The 13303-nt window shown below is 51.9% G+C and overlaps 1 protein-coding gene across 5 annotated transcripts in view; it reads left to right on the top strand.

The window, feature by feature from the left end:
* Nucleotides 1–13303, top strand: part of THAP4 (THAP domain containing 4) — a 33244-nt gene that overhangs the window by 347 nt on the left and 19594 nt on the right. The window contains exons 1-2 of one of the 5 annotated variants that reach the window (XM_065917226.1): nt 25–98; nt 1841–3018. In XM_065917226.1, the coding sequence (XP_065773298.1) occupies nt 1869–3018 (1150 nt within the window). In that variant the 5' untranslated portion in view covers nt 25–98; nt 1841–1868. Of the gene's footprint in view, nt 1–24; nt 99–146; nt 785–1840; nt 3019–13053; nt 13149–13303 lie in introns of those variants that run through there. The other 4 variants (XM_065917224.1, XM_065917225.1, XM_065917223.1 and 1 more) reach the window with 4 other exon arrangements.

The following is a 13303-nucleotide window of genomic DNA, read 5'->3' as shown; positions in this document are numbered from 1 at the left end:
CACGCCCCCGCCCGGCCCGGCCCGACCCGGCCCCGCGGGGCGAGCGAGGCGACGCGGCCCGGCCGGACGCTGGGGCGCTCAGGGCGCCGGCCCCGCGAGTGAGTCAGCGCGGCGCTGTGTGACCTTGTCCCGCCGGCGTCTCTGGGCCGGGCGCTTCGGGTCACCGCGGTCCCCGGAGCCCGCGACCCTCGGCCGCTCGTAGGCCGCCGGGCCCCCGGAGCCGCCGGAGTTCGGGCTGCCGCCGCCAGGCTTCAGAGACAGGGCGCGCGGGGGACGCGCTTCCTCGGCGGGGCCGTCCTCTCGCGCCCGCGGTCACTTTGCTGCCGTTTCCGTCGCGGGGAGCCCGCCTGGACCTCTGGATCGGGACGTGGCCGAGCAAACGCACCCCGCGCCCCGGGGACTGACGCGCGCCCGGACGCTGTGTCCTGGGGGCCCTCTGGACGGCCCCGGGTCCCGGGGGACTCCCGGCGGCGTCCCGCGTGCTGCCGGCCCGGCCCGCCCCCGCCGGGGCGCTGCTGCGAGTTGTGGCGCCGCGGAGGGTAGCCCGGGACGGGGAGGGGGTCGGCCTTCTCTCTGGCCTGGCCCGCTCCGGGAAGGCGCTGGGACTCAGCCCATTTCAGCGGAGTGGTTTTCTGCGACCTCCCCGCCTGCGGTATCAGAACGTGAGCAGAAGAAACTACCTGAACAGCCTCCCGCCGCAGACTTTTTGCTATTTCAGGGGGATGTTTAAGTTTCCAATACCTGCACGAAGGCTCTTTAGAGTCTCACTTGGAAGTCGAAGTTGGTTAGCGCTAAGCCTCAAATCGTCACAATCTGTTAAGATAGTACTAGGTTACTGCAGATGTCAGCTCCCTGCTTTCTCAAGTTCCCTCCAGAGCCAGTAGTTTTCTCACCTGGGGACTGGGGGTGCGGCAAGAGTCTTAGGGTAATGGGCTCCCAAAGCAGTGAGGAAATTTAGAAGGTCGGAGTTGCTGGAACTTGCTGAGGAGTTGGTATTCCAGCTGCCCACCCCCCCACTCGCCGCGGGTCCTGGTCCCGCAGCGCTCAGGTGGGTTAGATGGCCTCAGGTGCGGGCAACAGCCGTCCAGAGTGGCCACACCACCCCCACACTTGCATGTGCAGTTTCACTAGAGTTTTCTAAATAAAGATCTGACCTGAATGGAGAAAAAAATATTTATTAAGTATCTTATTCAATATCTTCCAGGGGCTGGTTGCTTTTTAAAGGGAGTGGTCTTACTCCTGGTGTGTTGGGAGCCCAGGGCCTCCTCTTAGAGCTGTCTCACCCCCTCAGCTCCTTGAGCCACAGCTGGGACACCTTGGGATGGGGTGCTCTCCTGGCCTCATGCCCCCATCTCTGTTGGCTGACACCGGACCTGACTTCTAAGTGGGGGTGGGAGTGCCCATGGGTAGCCATCCTTCCTTGTCTTAGCTAGTCCAGAGTCCTGCATCCCAGCTCACCGGGAGGGTTGGCCAGCTGTGAACTTCTAGGAACTACTTCCTGGAGCGTTTCCTGCTGTCGCGATGCCATCCGGCTCTGTCTCTGTGAACACTCTGTGTCCCTGCAGGTTATTTACTGCAGCCTAGGAGGAGGTATTCACCTTCACCTCTGATTTGCCCCATGGACTCTAGCTCCTTAAGGATAGGCAGAGCATGTCTCACCTTTCTGTTCCACTAATAAGTTGCAAGTACAAGGTGTTCCTTAGATCTTTACTAAGTTTGTAAATGGGAAAGTCAATACAGGCCTAGGTATTGTAGAAAGTGTTATTCTCATGTTATAGTTAATAGTATTAGGAGGAGGCCTTTTAATTATCTTTTTTGTAATTTGTTGTTTGTCCTGCAGATTCCCCCTAAAGGACTCAAAGCGTCTGATGCAGTGGTTGAAGGCTGTTCAGAGGGATAACTGGACCCCCACTAAGTATTCTTTCCTCTGCAGCGAGCACTTCACCAAAGACAGCTTCTCCAAGAGACTGGAGGACCAGCACCGCCTGCTCAAGCCCACGGCCGTGCCGTCCATCTTCCACCTGGCGGAGAAGAAAAGGGGGGCTGGAGGCCATGGCCGCCCCCGGAGAAGGGACACCGGGAAGGCCTCGGCAGGTCTAAGGGCACAGACAAGTGACCCCGCCGATGGGAAGGCAGCTGCAGGGTCACCTTCATCCTCAAGTGCAAACCCAATGGCCAAGGTGGAGCCCCGCAAGCTGAAGCGGGCCCCGCCACAGGGCAGAAGCGCGGCCAGGGCCTCCCGGGAGGCCGCTGGTCAGGAGCGGGTGCGGCAGCCTCCGGACGGACACACAGAGGATGGTCCGGCCTCCGCGGCCACCTCCAGCAGCCAGGGAGAAGCCAGCACAAGGGCTGTGGATGCTGGCGACGAGGGCGCCACCCCCGCCGACAGGTGGGACAGGAGTGGCGTTTCTGCGGACGACTTCACGCCCCCGGGCTCCGGGGCCTGCAAGTTCATCGGCTCGCTTCACTCCTATAGCTTCTCCTCCAAGCATGCCCGAGAGAGGCCTGCCATCCCCCGGGAGCCCGTGGAGCGGAAGCGGCCGAGGAGAGACGCCGAGCCCGGCTGCAGCGGGAGCAGCCCTGGGCCCGAGAAGGGGCCAGCGCAGAGCCCTCTACGCGCCTGCCCCTCGGCGAGCTCCTCGCTCACCGCCACGCCGCAGAAGCCAGCCCAGGGCGCCTCGGCACCTCCCACCGACGTGACCCCGAAGCCGGCGGCCGAGGCCGTCCAGAGTGAGCACAGCGACGCCAGCCCCATGTCCATCAACGAGGTCATCCTGTCGGCGTCAGGCGCCTGCAAGCTCATCGACTCGCTGCACTCCTACTGCTTCTCCTCCCGCCAGAGCAAGAGCCAGGTGTGCTGCCTGCGGGAGCAGGTGGAGAAGAAGAACGGCGAGCTGCGGACCCTGCGCCAGAGGGTCAGCCGCTCGGACAGCCAGGTGCGCGAGCTGCGCGAGAAGCTGGACCAGCTGCGGAGGCTGAGCCTCCCTCACCTGAGCAGCCTGCTGCCCCCTGGCCGCGGTCAGTACCCAAGCCCCGCGCCGCGGGCATCACAGAGGGCTTCTCTGGGGCCCAGGGGCCCCCGTGGTCTGTCTCCCGGCCCGTCCAGAGGGACAGGAGCTGGGGTGGCAGCTGTAGCTGAGGGCTTTAGCCAGTGCAGAAGGAGGCGTGGGAGACCCAGGCCCAGCTGGAGGGGCCTGGCAAGGGAGGCCCTTCCCTCGCACACTGCAGGCCAAGTCCTGGGGAATTAGGTCTGAGTTAAGACAGAAACTGTGAACCGCCAGAGAGATGAGAAGAGACTAAATCAGAGGGAAGTCCTTTTCGGTTGTGTTGTGACAAATACTCTGACGTTAGATAGTTGTGAACGTTGATGCTAACCTTAAGATTGTGAACTGAAGTAGAGTACATTCTCTTAGGAACACTACAGAAACTTGTAGTCTGCGAAGACGCCCCTTTCCCATCTGGCTTCCCAGGTGGCTAGACTAGTTTTTGTGCTTTTATTTACGTATCTTTGTATCTATACAGATAGGTTGGATATATATTTTATATGTTACCACTTATGTTTCTGCTTTCCCTCCTAATGTGCTGTTTGTTTCTTGAAAAATTTGTTGCAAGGGTACTGTCTCGCCGATTAAGTGTAGGAAGGTGGAAACCATTTTCATCCCACGTTGTGCATTTAGTCTGAATCCGTGCTTGTCTTCTGGGTTGTACTTAACTGCAGGTTAGGAAAGGCTGCAGTGTGACACAGGCTCTTCAGGGTTTCCTGGACCCCACCCAGGGCTACAACCAAAATCCAGCAAAACCCAAACCCACCCTGATATACTGGCCACAGTTACACACTGCATTCTCTCCTGGTGTTTTAAAGCGGCTTTGTAGTTTCTCGTAACTAGTAACTACTTTCTGGTACTTTTTCTGTTCTTCTTGGTCTAATGGCCCTAAGTTTATCACTGTAGCAGTTCTTTCCAAGCCACTTGCACTGATCAAGTCTCCCTTGTTTTTTCTTCTTCATTCATCCTCATTTCTTTTTGCTCTCCCACTTTCATGGCTTTTCTGCTTCTGGAGGGCAATGCTGACTCCTTTGAGACAGTGGGTGTTTCCCAATCCTGCAGGTGAGGCTGGCCCCTTCTGTCGCTTTGGCTCTGTGCTGCACACCCACCTCCCGCTGCTTTCTGGGCTGTTGATTTCTAAAGCATTTGTAATTTTAGCCTTGATTCCCTGTTTGACCTGCGTTATTTAGGAGGGTGCCATGGTTTTTCAAGTGCATAGCCTGGGGGAAGGGAGCTGATTTTTGTTTTATTGTTCGGGTACAGTGCTTTGGCAACCTTAGAGAATCTTCTGAGGTTTCACGGAGGCCCAGTACAGTCTGCGTGTGATCGCCTCACAGAGCCTCCCGCTTAGGGAGAAGAACTTGTACTCTCCCCAGACTGGTTACATTGTTCTTGTCAGCACTGGATCTAGCTTTATTTCATTGGTCAGCTGATCTGTTTCCTAACTTATTGTATCCACCGCTCTGGGTTTCTGAGAAGGGAGGTAGGTCTCTCACTTGTTGCTTCTTGAAAGCCTTTCCAGTTTCACGTGTATGTTATTAGACACGTGAGTGTGCCTGCATGTTATCAAACAGAAAAGCCATTTTGTCCCATTTAAAGTTTTACTTCTTTATCTCCTTATTTTCAAACTTTTTCTATGCCTTTATTTTGTAGCTATATTTTAACTCAACCTGAGAGCCATTTTATATAGTAACTTAATACGCTTACAACTGGGATGATTGGTAAATTGAAATTTGGGCCTGCTTCTTCATCCTGTAATTTGTTAGGCTTTCTCGTTTCCTCTTCTGCTCCGGTGGGTGACTGCCAGCGTTCGTCCTGCCTTTCTGTAAACGCTTGAGTGAATTGGCCCCCAGCCACCCTCCCTCACAGGTGCCAGTCTCATCTGACCTGAGAGCCGCATCCGCGCGTCCACATCACACCCGTGCTCGACGCATGTGCGCCTCGTGCCGGTTACTTTACTCATCACTATACATCGTTAGCAATTTTGCCCTCTTTGGGGGAAACAGTTAATGATCTGAGGGGAGCCCCCGTGACAGTGACATTTTGAGAGGAGTCAAGTTTGAGACGCCACTCAGGTCTGGAGCCAGAGAGCCAGCACCCAGCTGCTTAAAGTGGCCAACGTGTGTCTGCGCCGTCAGGTAGAAGGTGTTGCAGAGAGGGGGTGCCCGGCTGGGTGCAGCAGCTCCAGCCAGAGTGGAGGAAAGATGGCTGCCTCGGCCACGTGGGGTCACTGGTGACCAGTCTTTTTGGAGTGGTGTGGACAGAGCTGGGTGGGGACCTGGTGAAGGGACCAGGCTCTAAGAGGGTTAGCCGTGAGGGGCCTGGGGAAAGTGGGCAGCGGCCGGGAGGGAGCGTGGCTCCACAGGGAAGTTTTGAGGAAGAACCTTGAGGACTGAGAGGAACAGGCCGGGCCCTGGGGGGTAGGGGGGCACAGGGAGAGGAGCCCAGGGAGGGGAGCAGGCGCCCCAAGTCCCCGCCTGTGAGCTCCCCCTGCTGTCCTCCAGACCGGCTGCGCTCTCGACTGTTCATCAGTGCAGGGGTCTTTGGTCCTTTTGCAGGGATTCTGTGTTGAAGGGACCGCACATGTGTTTATTCAGTCTCATCTTCAGCCAGGCCCCCTTTCCTGGACAGAACACCCACGACAGCAGCCGGGCCACTGGGGCTGCAGATTCTGGGTCTGGGAAGCTTGCCCCCCAGAAGCTGCTGTTGAGTGGCCTTCCCACTTAACGGGCACGCTCTCACAGAGCCCAGGCTCGCTCCAGGTGTCTGGCTGCATCGGGCACGTTGCAGGCATCTCTGTGAACCAGGGAGGATGAACGTTTTCCCACGTTCATCCCGTGTCTGCCCTGCCCTGACCATGCTGTTCCTACCTTGCTCGCTGACCTGTGAACATCCCCACAGACACGGATGTCCACTGTCGAGTGTGAGTCAGCTGTGCCCTCAGGGCTATAGCTGAGTTTTCTTCCTGTTCTTTTATTCCTTATGCATACAATTCTTGAATTAATTTGGAGTTTTAAAAGCTTTTATTGTGGAAATCTTGAACATGGACAAATGAAACAGAAAAGTATAATAACCCCGCTGAACCAACTTCCCACCCCAGCTTCTACATTTATCAGTATTCATCTGTATTTCTACCTACTCTCTACCTTCCATTGATTATTTTCTAATGAGTGAAAGTCGCTCAGTTCTGTCCGATGGACACATGGGATCTTTGTGATCCCATGGAGTACATAGTCCATGGAATTCTCCAGCCAGAATACTCGACTGGGTAGCCTTTCCCTTCTCCAGGAGATCTTCCCAACCCAGGGATCGAACCCAGGTCTCCCGCATTGCAGGCGGATTCTTTACCAGCTGAGCCACCAGGGAAGCCCTATTTTCTAATAGTTTGGGTTTTCCTTTTAAGGAAAGTTTTAGATTTACAGAAAAATTAACAGATAGCACAGGAATTCTACCCTCCCCGCTATTTCCCTACTGCTTACATCTCACATTTCCACTTGTGCTAGAGGTTCACTCTATTACTAGTTACAAGCCCATTCTGATATGTTGTTATTAACTAAGTCCCATAGGTTACATTTAGGTTCACTGTGTTATATTTGAGGTTTTTAGGTTTTTTTTTTACCAACTGACAAACTTATTAACAAAAAAGAATATCTTTCAGAGATACAAATCTCAAGAGAATCTTACTTAAGACCAACTCTGTAGAATTAAACAAAATATTGGATGGTAGAAATTTTGGAATTTCAGACCATTGAAGGTGAATCTGTGCTCCACAAAAAAAAAACACAGTGGGGGAAGAGACAGAAAGGAATCTTTTAAATGAATACAAATGCAGGAGCACCCAGCCTTGCCCTGGTGGAGGCCTGGTGGAGGGCGGCCACTGTAGGCCTCCCGTCCGGGATGCAAGCACAGCCCGGGGATGCTTGGGCAGGTCGGCCCATGGGACGGCTTATGCTTGGAGTTTGACGAGTACATTAGAGCACATGTCCTCAGAGCAGCAGCGTAGAGTCGTGTCCCTGCCCTGAAACTCTGTCTACCTGTTCATGCCATCCCTCCCAACCCCTGTAGCCACTGATCTTAGGACTGTCTGTAGTTTTGCCTCTTCAGGAAAGTCCCAAGCCTGCGAGGTGCAGATGCTGTGAACCAGAGCATGTAGCCTCTTTGGGTTGCCTTATTTCACTCAGCAGGATTGTATTGAGAGTTCCTCTGTGTCTTTTTATGGCCTGATAGCTGTTTCTTTTTGTCATTGTTGTGCCTTGTTTTATATTGAGTTAAAATACAACAAAAGTTTACCATAACAGTCAGTCAACCTTCAGTGCAGTGGCGTGAAATCCATGCACGCCACGGCACAGCTGCACACGGCCGTCCTGTAACTCACGGGAGTCTGAGAGTCTGCCCCTGTTGGTGGCGCCCCTTCTCCCCTCGCCCAGAGTCAGCAGCCACCGCCTGCTTCTCTGTGCCTCTGACTCGTGTACGTGAAATCACACAGTATTCGTCCATCTGTGATTGGCCTGATGTCCGCAGAGGGCATCCATGTGGTAACATATTGCAGAATTTCCTTGCTTTGAAGGCTGAGTCCACTGTATGGACGGACCACATTTTGTTTATCCACTCATCTTACAATGGACATTTGGGTTATATTGATTGATTTTAGACTGCTGAACGAGGCTTGCATACTGCAATAAACCCAAGTGATCATGGTGTGTGTGTATATATATATATATATATATTTACATTGTTAGATGCTCTTTGCTCATGTTGAGTTTTGTATCTTTGTTGATGAGAGAGATCTGTAGTTTTACTTTCTTCTAATAGCTTTGTCTGATTCTGATAATAGAGTGATTCTGGCTTCATAGAATGATTTAGAAAGTATTCCCTCTGCTTCTTCCATCCAGGAGAGATTATCAAGAATAGGTAAAATTTTCCTTAAATGTTTGATAGAATTCATATATTCTAGAAGCCCATCTAGGACTGATGCTTTCTGTTCTGAGGGTTATTGATTCAGTTTCTCTGATATAACAGATATGGGCCTATTCAGATTATTTCTCCTTGTATACATTTTGGTAGTATTGTCTTTCAAGAAATTGATCCATTTTACCTAAATTATCAAATTTGTAGGCATAAAGTTGTTCATAGTATCCTTTAAACAGTTTAATGTCTGTGGGATTGTAGTGGATGTTCCTGTTTTATTTATGACATTGGTAATTTGTGTCTTCTCTCTTTGCCTTCCTTTGTTAACTAAGCTAGAGTGTTAATAGTTTTACTGATCTTCTCGAAAAAGCCAACCTTTTGTTGATTTTATTTTCCTGTTTTCAGTTTCATTGGTTTCTGCTCTTAATTTTTTTTTCCTTTTCTTCTGCTTGCTTTCAACTTAAGTACTTTTCCTTTTCTATTTTCCTAAGGTGAAAACTTAGATTATTTAATTGCAGTTGTTTCTCTTCTAATATATGCATTCAGATTTTATTGACTTTCTTTATTTTCCTGTTTTCAATTTCATTGGTTTCTATTCTAATTTTTTCCCCCTTTTGTTCTGCTTACTTTCAGCTTAATTGCTTTCTTTTCTCTACTTTCAATTTCCATTATTTCTTCTTTTCTAATATGTGCATTCAGCACTATACATTTCTTTCTAAGCGTTGCTTTTACTGCATCCCACAAATTTTGACAGGTTGTAGTTTTTGTAGTTTCATTTCCATTTAGTTTAAGTGTTCTTTTATTTTCCTTGAGACTTCCTCCTTGTTGACCCACTTTATACTTAGAAGTGTCTTGTTTAATCTCCAAGTATCTGGTGGTATTTCAGCTTTCTTGCTGTTTCTGATTTCTAGTTTAGTTCCACTGTGGTCTGAGAGCATCCTCTGTATGAGTTGTGTTCTGTACACGTGTCAGGTATGTTCTGCGCCCCAGAACGTGGCCTGTCGTAGTGAATGTATTTTGTGAGCCTGAGCTTGGGCATGATGTTTGTTCTACCTATGTTGACTGAAGTAGTAGTTAGTCAGCGTTCTTTTGAGAAATAGAATCAGTAGGATGTGTGTGAGTATACCGCAATTTATTACAGGAATTGGGTCCCACATTTATGGATGGCAAGCTGGAGAACCAGGAAAGCTGGTGGAGGGATTCAGTCCTTGCTCCAAGGCCTGGGGGGGGTGGGGAGCTCCTGGTCCGCCTGGAGGCCCCAGTTCAAGCAGAGCGAGTCTGCCCTCCTCCACGGTTTTGTTCTGCTGAGGCCCTTGGTGCCCATGCGCATGCGAGGGCCCGCAGTCTCACTCAGTGCTGCGGCTCAGACGCTGAGCTCCCCTGGGGGCCCCTCACAGACACCCCCTGAAGTAACGTCCCGCCAGCTGGTTCAGCGTCCTCGTAGCCCAGTCAGGCTGACGCCTGAAATCAGCAGGCACAGTGGTCCGTGATCGGAGAGCTCACATGTGCCTGCTGGCTGCCTGCCGGATCTGCCCGTTTCGCAGTATGTTGAGGTCTCCCACTGTAACCGTGGATTTGTGCGTTTCTCCTTGCAGTTCTGTTCATCTTTGTCTCATGTTTTGATCTTGTGTTGTTAGGTATGTAAGCCTTAAGGATTATTACATCTTCTTGGAGAATTGAGCCCTAGTTTATTATGTAATAATGCTGTCCGTTATCCCCGGTGATTTTTCTTGTGCTAATGTCTGCTTTCCAGCCGTCTTTAATTCCTGCTAGCATGGTGTATCTTTCTGTGTCCCTTTACTTGTAGCCTGTCTCTGTATATGAGGTGGGTCTCACAGACAGCATCCAGTGGGCCTCCGTGCGGTCTCTCACCGGCCCCATCTTTTGGTGGGTGGCCTTGGGCCACTCACGCGTGAGCTGGCCATTGCTTTCCCTGGATCCATGTCCCTTATGTGTGTGACTGCTTGCCACTGGCTGCTTTTGTTTTGTTCCTGCTTTTCAGCCGCCTTTGGTTTCACGTGAGCATTTAACTTGATTTCACTTTCTCTCCTTTCTTAACGTATCAGTTATACTTCTTTTTTTAAGGGCTTCCCTGGTGGCTCAGATGGTCACGAGTCTGCCTGGAGTGCGGGAGACCCGGTTCGATCCCTGGGTCGGGAAGATCGCCTGGAGAAGGAAATGGCAACCCACTCCAGTACTCTTGACTGGAAAATCCATGGACACAGGAGCCTGGTTAGGCTACAGCCCGTGGGGTCGCAGAGTCGGACACGACTGAGCGAGCTCTCTCTCTCTCTCTGCTTCTTTCCAGCAGTCCTCCACTAGTCCCCGCTGTCCGCTCACAGCTCATCTGTGTCCACCTTCAGACGGCTGTACTGCTGCATGGTCGCGCAGGCGCCTTTAGCAGCGGGCCCCGGTTCCTCCCTCACATCCCTCGTGAACCTGCTGTCATCTGTTTCATTTAATGCTGTGCTCACAAAAATTTGAACAAACTTTGTCTACTTTGTCGGTTAAGAGAAAGAAGCATTTTAGTGTCACCTTCATTTTTTCCTTCTCCAGTGCTCTTTTTTTAATTTAGATTCAGATTTTCTGACCTGTATCATTTTCCTTCTCTCTGCAGAACGTTTAACATCTCATGCAGGTCATGTCTGCTGGCAGTAAATTTGCTCAGTTTTTGTTTGAAAAGTCTTTATTTCTTCTTTACTCTTGAGGGGTCGTTTCACTGAATGGAGGACTCCACACTTTTCCTGCTTGCCTGTTTTCTGAGGAGAAGTCCGTTGTAGCTCTCTGGTTTTTGCTCTGGAGATCAGGTTTCCCCCTCTGGCCTCTTTCAGCACTCCCCTTGTCTCTGGTTCTCTGCAGCTGAGTGTGATTTGACAAGGTGTAGATATTATGGTATTTGCTGTGTTCCGTGTTCCCTGAGTTTCCTGGATCTGCAGTTTGGGGTTTATTGTTGACTTTGAAAAATTCTCAGCTGTTTTTCAGTCACATATTCCTTTCTGTCCTTCTCCCTTCTCCTGTGTTCTCATCATGTGTATGTATCACTTTTTATTGTCACACATCTGCTTGCTACCCTGTTCTCTTTTTTCCCTCTTTCCTTTCTGCTTTTCAGTAGGGGAAGTTCTTACGGACAGATACTCGGAGTCCCTCTTTCCTCAGCCCTGCCATCAGTATTTTTCACTCTTTGTCCACATTTCCTCTCTTCTTACATTAGGTGTCTGCTTCTCCCACTAGAATCCTTAGCGTGTTAATCACAGTTACGTCAGATCCGAATCTGAGAATTCCAGAATCTCTGCTGTGTCTCTTCAGACTGTCCTCTGTTCCTTTCACCCTGCCTGTGGTTTTTATAGGAAGGCGGACATGGCGTCCTCATGAAACGTGAAGTGGGCCGGTGCTTGGCTTGGAAGTGTGGTGGCAGCCTGACCAGGGCTGGTCCCGGGTCTCCCCTGCAGCTGCGCACGGCAGTGCTTCAGGCTCCTCTCTTGTCCTTGTGTGTTGCCTCCTCCTTGACTCTGGGTTTCTCTGAAGACTCTTTATAGAGTCTGTACCTTGGGGCATTTTCCCTGTAATCCTATTGCTATGCTTGAGCCCTGAGGAGTGGTCTGGGGGAGGGGGAGCGTTTTACAGTCTGATTAACTTTCAGCCTTTTAGTGCCTTGTGTTTCCCGGGCTGTGACCTTGACAAGTATTTCTTCCCCTCCTTTCCCCTCCTTGGTGAGACCAGAAGGCCAGGGGCCGGGGTGGGGAGGGGCTCCCCACCTCCTGAGAGGTGAAGTCTTCTCACCACGGCACAGGCCTTTGTTTTGGAGAACGCTCAGGGCTTGCGACTCAGGTGGTTTCTTTTCCTTTCTTTTCTTTTCTTTCTCTGGTGAGAACCTGGTGGTCCCTGGAGATGAACCCCAGGACACTGTGGGGCCCCTGGGACCGCAGCCCCGGGAGGTGCTCAGTCTCACCCGCGTGCGCTCAGCCTGGCGTCCCGTGCAGGCTGCCTCCGGGGCTCCCACCGGCCCGCTGTCCTGAAGAGCTTCTCCTCCAGGCGAGTGGACGTCAGTGGTCCCATCCACAGGTTTCTCCAGGTCTGGGGGAGACATCTGACCAGGTTTCTCTGATGCATCCAGGGAAAGTCACTGATTGTCAGTGTGTTTCTTGCAGAGACAGGAGCTGTGACTTCTAAACTCTTTGTTCGAGTGGAAGGTGGGGCCCCTCCTCTGTGTAATTTGGTTGTTGCTGACGGGCAGGAAGACTGCTGGTTTTACTAAAACCACCTTGACAGATTGTCTTATGAGTTCTAATAGCTTCTCAGTTGAGACTTGGATTAACTAGATAACCAATGGTAGCGTTTATCTGCAAGTAGTAATAATTTGGCCCCTTATTATTATGTCTTCTGTGTTTTATGGAAAACATGCTCTATTTTCTGACATATCCTGTGTTCCCGGGTGTGCCTGGGGGCCTTTCCATCCCCTGGGTGATGAAGCGAGGGCCTCGCCCTTATTCTAAAGCAGCGGCTTCCCCTGGGTGCCTGTCCAGCGGGAGCCGGCCGGACCACAGTGCTGCATGGGGCTGTCCGCCTGGCACAGCCCGTGCTGGCCGGGCCGCCGAGGCTCTCCACGCGCCTTTGCCCCGCGGAGGACACTGGCGTCTCGCAAGGCGATAAGGGGCGGGCGGCACCTCACAGGCAGCTGTCCCTGGGTCCGTCCCAGTGGGTGGGTCTGCTTGTTTCGCGCCATGGGGGCCGTGGGCCCCTGTGCTGACACGTGTGTCGGGAGACACAGAAGGCAGCGGGCAGGCGTTTCCAGAGGCATTGCCAGAAACCGCTCTCCTGCCCGCCGGCCGCGCGAGCCCGCCTTGCTGCACTGGTTCGTCCCCACTGGCCAGTGGCACCGGTCAGACGAGCGGGCCCACTCCGCAGTCTGCCCAGGCGCTCGGACCCTCTGGCCTGGCTGACTCTCATGGATCGCCTCAGCCTCCGCAGCTCCTCCCAGCTCTAAGGTTTGCTCTTCTCCTGTCGTCTCCCTTTGTTCCACTTTGCCCTGAGGGGCCCCCGTGTTGTGGAACTACAGTTCCCAGAATGCATCTTGCAGGCTCGGCAGTCACTTCCTGCGGGCTGTGAGCAGCCAGGTGCAGACATTTCCCGTGTGTTGGCAGGAAACAACCTTGAAGAACCTTGGCGCTGTCTGGAGTGTAGAAAACTTAGGGATGGGTAAGCCTGCTTTCACTGCCCTAGGTCCAAAAATGAAAATTTAAATTTTTTGGAGAAAATTTAAATTTTTGATTTTGCATATTGGTAGAGATCTTAATAAAAGAAAAGTGAAATCAGGGAAACAATGCATAGAAAAGCCTGTCTGATTTACTTGA

This window comes from Muntiacus reevesi, chromosome 1 (assembly GCF_963930625.1).
Source record: "Muntiacus reevesi chromosome 1, mMunRee1.1, whole genome shotgun sequence".
Classification (NCBI taxonomy): domain Eukaryota; kingdom Metazoa; phylum Chordata; class Mammalia; order Artiodactyla; family Cervidae; genus Muntiacus; species Muntiacus reevesi.
Note: the sequence above shows the minus strand (reverse complement) of the source record. Positions and strands in the feature narration are given on the sequence as shown.